Genomic DNA, 13,713 nt, shown 5'->3' on the forward strand with positions numbered 1-13,713 from the left:
ATAGGCCAATCAAATCTCTGAATTTTGGTAAATTAGAATTTCAACCAAAACTGAATGCGATTACTTGTTTTCCTCTGGTCGATTCAAACTGCACTTGCAATTTCAAGGGGGGCGCGGTGGCTCAGTGGTAGAGCGATCACCTCCGGTGCTTGGGGTCCCCGGTTAGATCCCAACTCGCGCCGTGTGAACTTTGTGGTGGACAAACACCGTGCTCGTGGGTTTTCTCGGGGTTCTCCCGTTTCCTCCCACTTTCTTCATTCCACCATTTCACTCATCTCTCATTATCACCGTCTCCTTTAGCCTAACCGGCATAACCGTGGGACGTAAAACTTAAAGATTTCATTTAATTTCACTTGCAATTTCAAGATGTCAAGAGAGGTTAGCCAATTTACCAACATGCAAAAAATTCTGCCCCAATTGGTTAGTATTATTCTGAGTACTGTTCAATTTCATCTCCCGGCAAAGATTCAGCAGCATCAGCTAATAAAATGGGGTAGGAACCAAACAAAAACAGAACAAAAATTATTACGTATTATATTGTAGACAAGTGACCATGACGCTATAACGATATTTGGCCTCCAGTATGATGTGAACCGCCATTGTCAGAACCTGTTCACAGACTAAAAGATATTGTCGATATGAAGAATCTTACAAGCGCCGAAATGATAGCATTTATGCCCTCTGAACAAGCTTGTGAAATCGCTGAGGATTCGAAGATGCCAACATAAGACTTCAGTGATGGTGTTGCAAGAGAGTTATGAGAGAGTTACGTGTCTCCATATTTTTAAAGGAGGAATTAAAACACTGGCAAAGGTGTGTTACACGGTGTAGTGAAAACCCTTATCGATACTCTCTTTAAAAATAAATAGTGGCTTTTTCAACAGGACTCTCCTCCCGCGCACCAGGCCAAATAAACAGGCGAACAATCTCTCCGAATTCACAAGTCATATGGATTGGTCGGCTGTAGTCTAAACCTTTATGAGCAGGACTATCGGGTCTCCCAATACTACCCAAACTGTGAAGCTATTCTCGCTTTAAATGGTGTTTTCATAAACACGTGGTCTGTTTACTAGTTCGTATTAAGAGTGACATATCATTTTGAATAATTTTAGTGCTTTTCACGTTGTTGTACATAAACTTGGTAAATTCCACTTCCTTCGCCTTATTATTTTTGTAAACATGGCTTGTAAGAGAATTTATTGCAGTACTAGTATTTATTTTAGTGAATTCTCGATTAAATATATTGTTATAAACTTTTTAAAAAAATCAAGCAATGTAAATTTAACTTGCTCTGTACGTAAATAGCTCGTAGAGTGGCTTTTCTAGCCACGATGTTCTGTAAAATATGTTATTTGAACTCCATAAGTAGTTATTTCTCTCATACAATTCTAGAACTACTAGTATCATTACTATCAAAACACTTGAAACCAGAAACTCTACTTTGCTGGCTCCTACAGACCGAATCGACCCCCACAAAACAGAACCTCTTTCAATTCAGTTGATAGTCGATTTCCGGCCTTCGATTAGCAGGGGATGCAATTCAAATTTTTCTGTATTTACGTAGTCGACTGAACCGAAAATGAAGTCAGTTCAACTGAATCGACAACGTGAAAACTGACCTTTAGGTAGTGGAGAGCATATCTGTAGTTGCGAAGCCAGTGGAAAAAGACCTCTGGACAGAAAGATAAAACTGGGAGGATAGTATATAGGTAAAGCCATGTCTTCTGGAAGTAGGTAATACTAATCCAAACTAAATCAGCTTAATAAATTGAAATTTTAGTTACGTGGTTTTACTGATTTCTTCCTCAAGTCTAATAAAATATCCATTATTTTCTCAAAATAACTTTTTTGGTTTAACATCTGACGATTATGCACCGACGCCAGGCTAAGGAAGACTATGAGAATGAGATGAATGATATTGACAATATGTTTATATGGCACTGTCATAGGGAAACGGGAGAACCCCAGAAAACCTACACACAAAAATCACTTTGCGAGATTTGGACTCCAACCAGGGACCACATGCGCCTGAGGTGAGCGCTCTACCATTAAGCCAACGCACCCCAAACTTAGCATTATATTTCTTATGTTACTAAATTTTTACGAAGTTAATCACATTTAAATAGATCTGAAGAAGAAATCGATAAAACATTAAAATTCCAGTTCATTTTCAAGAAAAAAAATAATTTCCCCATACAAAAACAAAGATTGCCCTGGAATTCAACGCTGTTAAGTTACTATTAATTTATTAATTAGTACACAAAACAAACCTTCGGGAGTTTACAACAGGTTTAACTCCATCTGTTGCTAAATAACTGAACTTCACTTGTTACTAGCTCCCGTCGGGAGTCGAACCCGGGTCTCCCACGCCAAAGGCGCGTACGCTAACCGCTTAGTCACGAAAGAGCTCACTTCGGTAAAAAGGTCTGGTCCAATATAAAATACTTAATCCATACCACATTTCCATTCACATGATTTCTGTCCGCTTGTTTTACAACGATTATGATTCTAAAAATAATTTCTAAGATAATAATTGTAAATACCGTACCTCCTTTGCAGTTTTCTGAATTCTATGAAATTGTATCAAACCAATTTACCATTTAATACAGTCCCTACATGTTGTAAGCGAACTATACTACTAGATAAAATCCAAAATTCAATCCATGCAGACAAATTACCAAATTAATGAAAAAAAAAATGTACTTACTTAAGGTCCTCTCAACTAAATTCCTTATAAGAAAATGGTTAAGTTGCTAATACCACATGTTAAATAAATATTTTTTTTTCTCTTTTAAAATCTCATTACTCGCATGAGCACCTTTGTTCAGAACGCCAGAGTAAAATTAAAATAAAATATTTTTGAGAAAAAGAGTAAGCCACCTCAAACTTCTATAAAATCACATTAGCACTTCATATTTGTTACAGAATTTTTAAAGCTGAGAAAAAGAGTGAAAAAAATCTAACGGAACATTTCTTTTGTCTGGCGAATATTTGTCCCAAAAGGGTAATCGTACTTTAATACACGAAGTTACTAATCAACAGTGCTTCCAAGAATGTTATTAAAGAATGTTATTATATTATTATTATTATTATTATTATTATTATTATTATTATTATTATTATTATTATTATTATTATTATTATTATTATTATTATTATTATTAATAATAATAATAATAATAATAATAATAATAATAATAATAATAATAATAATAATAATAATAATAATAATAATAATAATAATAATAATAATAATAAAGCCTTTTCACGAACATCCGCAATTTTATCCGCATCCGCGCAGATCTCTATCTGCACGGTTATCAGCAATGTCACAGATTATCCGTTATAATAAGAGACTAATGTGTTAGCGTGCTACAAGAGTACGCTAAATAGAATTAAAAATATTTTGAATTCTTATTTTTAAAAAGTTGATTTACTATATATATATAAAAAAAAAGCCAATTCCACATTTTACTTGAGAATGCAGAACTTATTCGAAGAAATGGGTACTTTTTTAAAATGTTAAACTACACAAGCACAATTTGTTATTTATAGATAAGTAATTAATAAAGGAAATCACGCTTAGGCACCATTTCACTTCCACAGTTCCCTGCGAAAACAGAACAAATTTGTCAATTTTAAAGAGAAACTACCGTAGCAGTAAATATACGAACAAACGGTCACATATGAATTGATCTATTGATAATTGTAATGAATGATACACCTCGCTTAGTTTTCAGTTGTTAATCTTAGTTAACTGTTCAACAACCTCGCTAGGAAAGTTAAACAATCGACTGTTTACATTCCCGTTATCTGAAAGCCGGCCACAGCAGTTAAAGAAAGTGTACAGAAAATACCGTAGTTTATATGAGGCTGAAAATATCGGAAAGTATACTCAATTCGAGCAGTTACAGATAACTCTTAGTCCATTAGCCTGTTGAGGGTTTTCACCACAGCGAAATTCAACTACCGCTAATTTTAAAGTTTTTCTGTAATATCTTCCAAAACAAATAAAAATATTCGAAAAATCAGAAACGTAGTGAACTAGAGAATACAATTTTGTATGTGATACAGTTATCACAACTCATCTATCTGTTTCGATTTTGAACTGTAGATAGATTTAATATTTTTTGCGGGTTCTGTAAATAGCAGCATACTGAAAAAGCAGATAGGTGAATTATGGTATAAATATCACATGCGAAATCGTATTGTGTAGTTCACAATGTTACTGCTTTTAGAATATTTTTGTTTGTTTTGAAGATATTACAGAAAAAAAAAAAAAACTAAAAATAGCGGTAGTTTAATTTCGCTGTAGTGAAGACCCTTACGGATCTTTATTCCCGTGCCAATTCTGTAAGCAGAGTTTCTTAAACTTCTTGGAAGTTAGGATCAGTTAGAATGTTCAATGGACCACCCTATTCAACGTGTCCTATTGGACAGCAAATGTATAATTCTTATAATGTTTTGAACATATACCATTATAATACTGTAATATTGCAGTATACTAATATTTTTAAACCGTATTAAAGTTTCCGTGATTTTATATTATTAATAGAATAGTTTGTTTTAATAATTGAAGACTATCAAGAATTACTTTTTATATACCTATAAATTTCGTAAACACACTACTTACCGTTCGGGAAAGAGTATTGTCGGAATAAGACCCCTTACCCAACTACCTAGTCGAAAACAACCGTCGAATCCACAGTTTTCGGGATCCATGAGCTGATTGGTGACAATTCCTATGCCCTTAAAGTCTAATTTCAGCCTCAAGTGAGGGTAAGACCCTTGCACATCTACGGGGCTAGGAATGATACACACAACTGGTCGAAAATGGCTAATATTAGTGTCGAATACATAGTTTTCAGAGTGGCTAAGATGAACAGTGACACTTCCGATGCTATTTAAACCTAAATTGTTTCCATTTGTATTCCTGAGGAGGGAGGGTGACTTGTAAAAATAACTGAAAATGAACAATTTTAGTGTCCAATCCACAGTTTTCGGCATCCCTAAGTTCAATGGTGACAGTTCTGGTGCCCTAACGTCTTCCGCTTTTCCCCTAAAAATCAAGATTTTTCTTTTTTCTCTCTAGAAAATCTGCCAACCGTACGATGAGCTTAGCTAAGAGTGGTGCTTCGCTTCTTGTCTCACAAACGAGACGAGAATTGTCATAGTCTCGTCTCGTCACCAACACTAGCGAAGAATCTTAAGCCGCCTTATCACTGCGAAATTAAAATACCGCTAATTTTACAATAATTATGTGGCATCTTCAAATAGATTTTTAAAATCAAAATTTGGAACAAGACAAGGCTACGAGTCACCTAGTAGCCTTCCGTTTGCAACCATTTAGAAACGCGAAAATAAACTCAGATTTTTTTTTTTAAATGGCTGTAAATCGAAAGCAGATAATTGAGTCGTGATCACTGTATCGTAATATTGTCTAGGAAGCTCTTGTTCCACATTTCGATTATAATTACTTTTACCTATTTGAATATATCCCATAATTACTGTAAAAATAACGGTATCTTAATTTCGCCGTGATGGGGCCTCTTAGTTCTTTCGCGCTCCAACTCACAGCACATAGAATATGGTAATAGTGGTGTTTGCTCGCAGTTCATGTGTACCCCTTTAATAGTTTTTCATATAGGGTAAATGTGCCACTACTCAACCTCCTAACTCAAATGTTAAGTTTGAATGTCATTTTTTTATTTTAATTTTGAACAGAATGATACTTCATGATATGTATTCATTATTTAGTCTAGTTTACAATGAAATGAGTGTTTTTAATGTCATTTTTAGGATTTTAACAATATTTATAAATTTCCTAAAAATGCCGAAAAACACCAGTACTCGGCCACTACATTCTAGAACTCAGCCAACGAACCTAAAGTCAGCCAACAAAATTTGAAACTAATGATAAAAACAAATGTAATATCATGGAGCTTTTTTTTTTTTTTTTTTTTTTTTTTTTTTTTTTTTTTTTTTGCTACATGACACTACAAATGTAACAGAATACATTATAATTATCTAACAAAAAAGAACACATTATTTCTCGGAAAAACAGGAACAAAATTGTATTGAGCGGACCCTTCGTAAAAATATAAGCAACCATGAAGCCAAAACATTTCAAACAGAACTAAAATTGTTTGATCATAGCCAAATTTCATGACCAGTTTATCACAATATACTTTGATCACTAGTTAAAAGTTAGAAAACACAAAAGATTTTGTGAGATTTTGTTACACATTTATGTTTTGGGGTTGGCTTTGCCAGTCATGAACTGTCTTCTTCCGTTCTATCTTTAGGGGTTTAAAGACACTAACATCTGCTGGCTGAAGAATGTGTATTGTATTAGGTGGTAAGGCATATAGAATTATTCCGTTTTCGATGCAAAACACATTAAATTTCATAGTTGGATATGTGCGATGCCCTTCAGCAAATAAAATTATTGGTTTTTTAACGTTATTTCTTCCAGGTATTTGTGTATACCATTTACAATATAATCATAAAAAATATCACTTCTCATCCAGGCCTGTTTCTGATCTTCCCCCAAACCAGACCTTTGGCATACTTTCTATGGTGTCACGCGGTGGTCTAACATACGGGAAAATAACCATTGGAAATACAGTGTCGCAGTTTGCAGAGAAAACTAGAAGAACAGTGATTGTTTCTTTGTCAATTGCAAGTCGGACTTCATAAACATTTTTCAAACCTTTCGATGCGATAACTTTACGAAGTTTCGGGACAAAGGCTAAAACTAGTTTCATCACCATTAAAGATTCGGGTGGGATCTTCAAGAATATCGGATGCGTTAATACTTTGGAGGTACTCCTCTAGTTCTTTAAACTACCTTCGAATAAATTCTTCGGTGACTGTTGCTGTTGCCTTCGGGAAATCTGCAAACTAATTCTGGGTTTCCTCGTAAGAACAATTTATACCATTTCTCTCCTAGGTAACTCTTTGAGAGGTTTATTTCTATTGTCACTTTTTACAATATTGTATACTGTATTCAATATTATTTTTTATTTTTATTTTGCCCAAATTCAACTTTGGCTATTTCAGTAATTCACTAAACTAGCTTATTTTCTTCTGGTAATGTTAACACTGGATCCCATTTTCCTTTTCTTTGCATGTACTCGATTATGAATCCTATCTTGCATTGTGTTGCAAGAAACATTGTTGTTCTGCTAGCTTCACGTATAGATAGTCATTCCATTTTCTACAGCCCTCAGTGCATTGTAGAGAGACTCTTTTAAGTACTGGTGAATTGACCACAGTTTTCATTTCTGAACTTCCATTTTCCTTCCTTTTTCATTCATTTATATTTACTTACATGAAATGAGTAAGTGGAAACCTGATTTTAGCAAATTTGGATATTTTAAACTGCAGTAAAATTACCAACAGGGTTGGCTTTTGGCTTTCGAGGCACCAGTAATCAGCCCCGGTAAAAATGCAAAGATTTGTGAGTCATGCTGTCTGTATATTATTAACAGATGGGAAGTGAATACTTGGTCTGGGCATGTGATGGACGAAATTTCACACATATGCGATAATTCCAGTACTCAGCCCCGGGGACTGACTATTAGAAAATCACTCATTTTCCAATTCCAGTACTCGGTCCCCCCCATACAAACGAAATGCTCAACATCTACAAAAATATTTTTTTTTTCTGTTTTCATTTCCTTAATATATACAAATTAAAAAATAAAAATAATATTTATTATTTTTACATTAGATAAATATACACTTGTAACAAAAAGTCTCGTCTGTTATTTTTTACGTAGCAGATCCACGCATTACAACATAGCGTCTTCTTTGTCCACCTATGCGACACTAGGTGACATTTCGGTGTCCCATGTGATCGGCTGTGTACACGATGAATGTGTAAAAGCTAAGCTTCATGTTGATAAGGGTCAAAACGTAACATTTTCTTATTTTTGTTTCGATAATGCGTAAGTGGCTGACTACCGGTGTGTCTACGATAGTATATACAGGACAAAAACTAAACGCTGGAGTTTTTTTTTTTCCCTCTCAATTTGTTATCAACGAACAGAAATAAATAATTTCCAGTTCACCATCGTCTTTACGGCTCTTCATCCCCCCCCCCAAAAAAAAGAAATTTCTTCTCTACACAGTTGAAATAAAATAGAGTACAAAACTGACCATTTTAATACTTTTTAAGATGATTGTACAAATCACAGGTCTGATCGAATGCGGGCAAAATTATGTATGAAACTACGGTAATTCATCAAACTAGATCATTTTTGAAACACAAATGCACTTGAAAAGAATCAGGAAGAAAAAAAAAGTATTTCTGAATCTTGCAAATCCTTAATTAAAGTATCTTAATATACTGAAACTATATCTATAAAACTAAAAATTCGGAGAAGTGAAAGCCTCGGAAAAGAAGCACAAAGTTACTGCATATTTATACACGTTCGATATCAATTCGGTAGTTAGATCTAACATTTCTAACACAAAAGGAAGTTAAAATTGAGGAACAAAAATAAGGAATCCGAAAAATTCGAAATTACGAAAATACATTAGGTATTAAAATGTCCTAGAACAATACTAAAGTCACTATTAAAAAAAAAAGTTACATTACAATATCTACATACCAGAAACATATTTTAGTCCTAGAAATGTGTGCAAGTAAACTTATTTTCTTTCATGAACACTTATGGTTACTAAAAACAGGAAAAAAGATCTACGAATTTCATAAATAGAACTTAGTTTGCTATAAAGAATAGTTTTGAAACTCGTGGCTTAAAAAATTATTAGTTTAAAATCTGGTACTTACGAAAGCTATTAATAATCATCTTTCCCCAACCATATACTAAATGAGTAGAAATTTTGTCAGCAGCATCTAAAAACCAGTGCCGTAACTTAGATTTCTTTCTGGAGGCGGGGGGAGGAAACATTAATACGCGTATTTGGGCTACTAGAAAAGTTGTTTTTCTAATTCTTGGGCCCCTTCTTTCCATCTTTCTCTTACTCTTTATGCCCCCCCCCCTGGAGCCTGTGGGTTCTCCTGCATGGCAAGGTCTGTTTCATACATCTCAAAGCCATATGAATAAGTATTTCTAGGACCCCTTAATAGCACACTTTTTTTTTTTTTTTACTGAAATGGGCCCACGACTCATTTTTGTTTTGTTTACTTTTGTGTGCTGTTTTGTTTATGTAATGTAGTGAACCTGTTTGATGCTTCATTTATAATTTCATGTTCGTTATCATATATGGAGTAAGAAAAATTTGTCTTAAAATGCCCCCCCCCCTCGAACGGTGAGGAGCTTCCCTGGGAATGGGGCAGTTGCCCTTCCCCTTACAAGTTACAGCCCTACTAAAAACATTGTCATTTCATGCCTATTTTGAGAGTTTAATTGAAATAAAACTTGTTTCTGAAAATTATTTTCTGAGTTATTTTGACAATTTAAAGAAAAAAAGAAAGATTAAAAGTAAAATTAAAGTAGAAGTAAAAGTAAAATTAATACTTGTTTATGGCACGTCTGTACTTACCTGAGAGTCATTTAAACTTTCCAAAGCTTGCATTACACTTTGTTCTGGGCGTTGTGCCTGTAATGAAAAGAAAAAAAAATAAAATACATTACGCACTCGAAGGGAGCAAAATGTGTACACATACCGGTAAAAGAAGAAACTTACATCTATGATCGGATTACAAAAACCTTCTCGTAAAGCACAATAATAATAATAATAATAATAATAATAATAATAATAATAATAATAATAATAATAATAATAAATTTTAGTTGCATTATTTCGCCATTCCAACAAGTTTGTAAACCCGGTGATGATACATTAAGAATGATACTATCTTCAGAGTGGGAAAAAAAAACTAATGTTGAAATACAGAAGATTTTTCCTTAGTATCCGTACCACATATTTCATCATTACTTAACCGCTCTACTATCCTGACTTTCCTTTACTGGGGTGTATAAAAGATGAAGATGTGTGGAAAGCACTTGTGTACCAGAAGTTGTGTAAAAATGGTTTGTAAGTTAGTACTTACAGACGAATTCTGTTTCAATTTTGCGAAAACAACGAAGTTACGTTATTTATTTCTTAGTAATTATTGAAAATATGTTTATGCAACGCTAACGTTACAAAACACACATTAAAAAAAAAAAAATCGAGTTCCGTAAAACCATTATTACGAAGTGACTGAAGATCTGTTATTCAGATCTTTTACTGTTACCTCGACTTCAGTAACCTTGAGGTTTACTAAAGCAGACCGTTACGAGAACAAGAAACGTTACTTCGTTTCCTAATATACACAGACACCTATTCCATCTTTTTAAACATCCAACCCTTTTCTCCTTCAGTACACAAATTATTACTATTAACCGAATATTGAGAATATTTCAGGTTCGGTACTGCAAGTACTACTACAAAACCATTTCTGGGAGATGTACGTTAATAATAGATCAAAATCTTACAAATTAAGGAATTATATTAACATTACTATTAATATCAGTGACTCACGCGATTTGAGTATAATACTATGTCTAATATAGGAAAGGCAGAGTTAGTTTATAATGACATCTTACGCCTCGCCCACGTATTACTTCGAATTCTCATATATTCCCGAAATTTCGTACTAACACTTTATTTATTGTCTACAAAGTCTATGTAAAATACCCTACATTAATTTTAGTTTTGAAAATTCTATACAAGCCATTTCTAACTGGATGTTTTCTGATGTAAATTTTCTGCTCGTATTTTCAGTGAACCACAGAGTGAGAGCAACGAGACAGCAAACTTAACGTTGACAGAAGACAGTGGTGACAAGACAGGCTTTAGTCGATGTTTTTGCCGATTCCCTACTTTTTGCTGATACGTGTAAAAATTGCTTTCTACATCTTTAGTGTTAAGTTTTAGAGTATGTTTGGGAACGCTAAAAACAAATTAAATGGAATCAGTGCATACTCAAATGTACGTACAAGAGTACCTAAAACTCTTGTTTTTTTGAAGGCATCTCACAACACTATAAAGCTAACACAAACTAAAGCATAAACGAAGTTGTAGAAATATGTCTTCACATTTAAAATTCATATCTACGTTTTATGGGTAAAGAAAAAAAAGAAAGAAAGAAAGAAAAAGAAAAACTACAAAGCAAAACAACCTCGAAACAATAGTTATCCCACCGAATTACAGTTGAAGCATGTGACACACTATCACACGTGCATTGTATTGTAGCAGCGAAAATAAGAGAACTCACAATGCTTTTAGTCACAAGCAAACTTCAACATGTGCATAATTATAATTTTTAAATGTTCCAAACCCTAAAGAATATCTTCATGCTAATTAATAAGATTGCAGTACTTGACATCAATATCGCCTATCATTGTCAATATTATGGTTATTTGTGTCAACTGCCAGAAAACTGAAATCTGCATTGCCATGTAAGCACAGAAGCGGAAGTGTTAGAAGTTGGTTTTATCATCATCTTATGTTTTACAAAAGAAACATTTATTATGAAATCGAAGATAATTTGTCGTTTCCTTAAAATGCACAAAACATTTTAGCGGACAGTTTCAATTTAAATGAACAGATTAAAAATGTTTAAATACCAATGTGGTCGAACTATATTCAAAAATGCCATTATTACATGTAATCTTTTACGCTTTCGCCACGAATATTTATTAACACACATTGGTGACCCCTTCCGAGAAAAGAATTTCATACATTCAAGCTGAAAGTGATACTTAAAACGTTGAAAGGAGTTACTGATGACCGAAGAATTACGGTATCTAATGGCTACCGTGTTCTAAAGCAACATTTCTGAAATTGTTGTCTGCGGATCACAAGTGGTACTATAATCTGCCCTTGCGTTCTTCAGTATATTATATGTAATGGCGTATTTAGGGGGCGGCTATCGGGCTCAAGTCCTCGGAAATACATTTGTTATATGCACAACTTCATTAAAATTTGTCGGCACCTAAAAGGAAAAATATAAGTGCTTATTCGTGTGTTGTCCATTACCCCTCCAGAAACAAAATCCAAAATACGCCGCTGTGTATATATATATAATTAGTAATTGAGAATCTCCAACACGTACAGAGTATACAAACCATAAAGTTTATTGAGATGTATTAGCACAAAATATTCTTAGTAGCATTCTTATCACATTTGATCAACAAAATGTATTTTCTTTTATCAATATAAAATTATGGAAACTGCTGGTACTGGTACTAACACCAGTGCCAGTACTGATAAATGACAAACGTTTTTGAGTGATATAACATTTTGGTGTGCGAAGTTGAGTCATGGGTAATGATGAGCCACGAGAAGAAAGGTTGCGGAGCATTGCACTACGTTACTTAATTGAATCTATGGCTGAAAATAACCAAACTTTTTTATTATTATTATTATTTATTCCATCTTAGTTTAACATATCGTCTCGATTATGATCCTTTAGCTTTTCGTTCAGACCATTTATTTACTTTTTCTCATGTTTTCGAATGAATAATCATCTCTCAATGTTTGTATTGTTTCCTAACATCCTGTGTATAAATACATATACACAACATTGGGGAATATAAAATGACTTACCAAAATGTATGCACTATTTGACAGTATTTGTAAACTAAATATCCTTGAAGCTTCGTAAGAATTTTGAATTTTGTTGTGAATAAAAATCAATCACTTAATTATACGTGATGACGAGAGTGAATTAAATTCTTTTTCCCGAATTTGTTACATCAACTTCGAAAATGTTTAAATGCACGTACCCAGCAATCTCGGTAGTTCGGTTAGCAACTTTTGATTTGATTTGCTTTGAGGCAATTTCGTTGACTCATGTACACTCATGTCCAAAATTATTGTCGCATATCTATAAATATATTGTTGTAGGAATATAATTTGATAACGAATTCGCCCGGTATTTCTTATAATGTTACTATGTGTATAATCGGCAGACATGTATGTGGCAAATTTCATGTCAAAAGAGCAGTAAATAAGAACAATAAAACTAAAATAAAACTTTCTTGTACATTTAGCAACATTTTGTTTTACTCATTCTAATTTTCGTATTTTTAATTCTTTTCCTATTAAATTTACCACAAATATACATTTCCCGATTACACACATAGTATCAGTATTAAAAGTACCCTGCAAAATCATTATCGAATTATATTCTTACAAGAAGACAGTTATAGATATGCGACAATCATTTTGGACATGAGTGTACATGTGCCATTGTTTTAGTATTTTCTAAAATAACTACAATAATACGGGTAGTAGTACTAGTAGAAACATTAGTAAATTTTGTTACAATATGTAAGTTTATCTAAAGTCCCTGCATAAACTGCTCTTTATAGTGGTATTCAGGGCAATCTTTGGACTGGCCCTAGTTACACGTTTCCCATGCATATCCCGAATTATATACTTGGAGCAAAATAAATAAATTGGCATTTGAAGGAGAACGAGTTACCTTATTCGATTGTGAATATTTCACTTACCTTATTCCACTGAGGCGTCTGCTACAATTTAACAAAAAAGATAGTTATAAAGGACACCAACGCCCCAGCGAAATACTCATGATGTGGTAACATTAACACATTCCCTCTACATATAATTTAGTTTCTTATTTTGCTCCTTGTATAACAATCCATGGACAACTGGGATACTCTCTATAAACACACCTGACACTGTAGTAAGTCTACATGCTTTATGTCGGAAGAATATTAATTGGAG

At 33.5% G+C, this 13,713-nt stretch overlaps 1 protein-coding gene across 2 annotated transcripts in view; it reads right to left on the minus strand.

The window, feature by feature from the left end:
* The window catches only part of LOC145673215 (midnolin-B-like), a 100,199-nt gene that overhangs the window by 29,916 nt on the left and 56,570 nt on the right, over window positions 1–13,713 (minus strand). For both annotated transcript variants that reach the window (XM_081742699.1, XM_081742698.1), the window contains exon 3: window positions 9,517–9,573. In XM_081742699.1, the coding sequence (XP_081598825.1) occupies window positions 9,517–9,573 (57 nt within the window). The remainder of the gene's footprint in view (window positions 1–9,516; window positions 9,574–13,713) is intronic.

The sequence above is a fragment of the Thermobia domestica genome, chromosome 16, assembly GCF_964235325.1.
Source record: "Thermobia domestica chromosome 16, izTheDome1.hap1.1, whole genome shotgun sequence".
Taxonomy (NCBI): Eukaryota; Metazoa; Arthropoda; class Insecta; order Zygentoma; family Lepismatidae; genus Thermobia; species Thermobia domestica.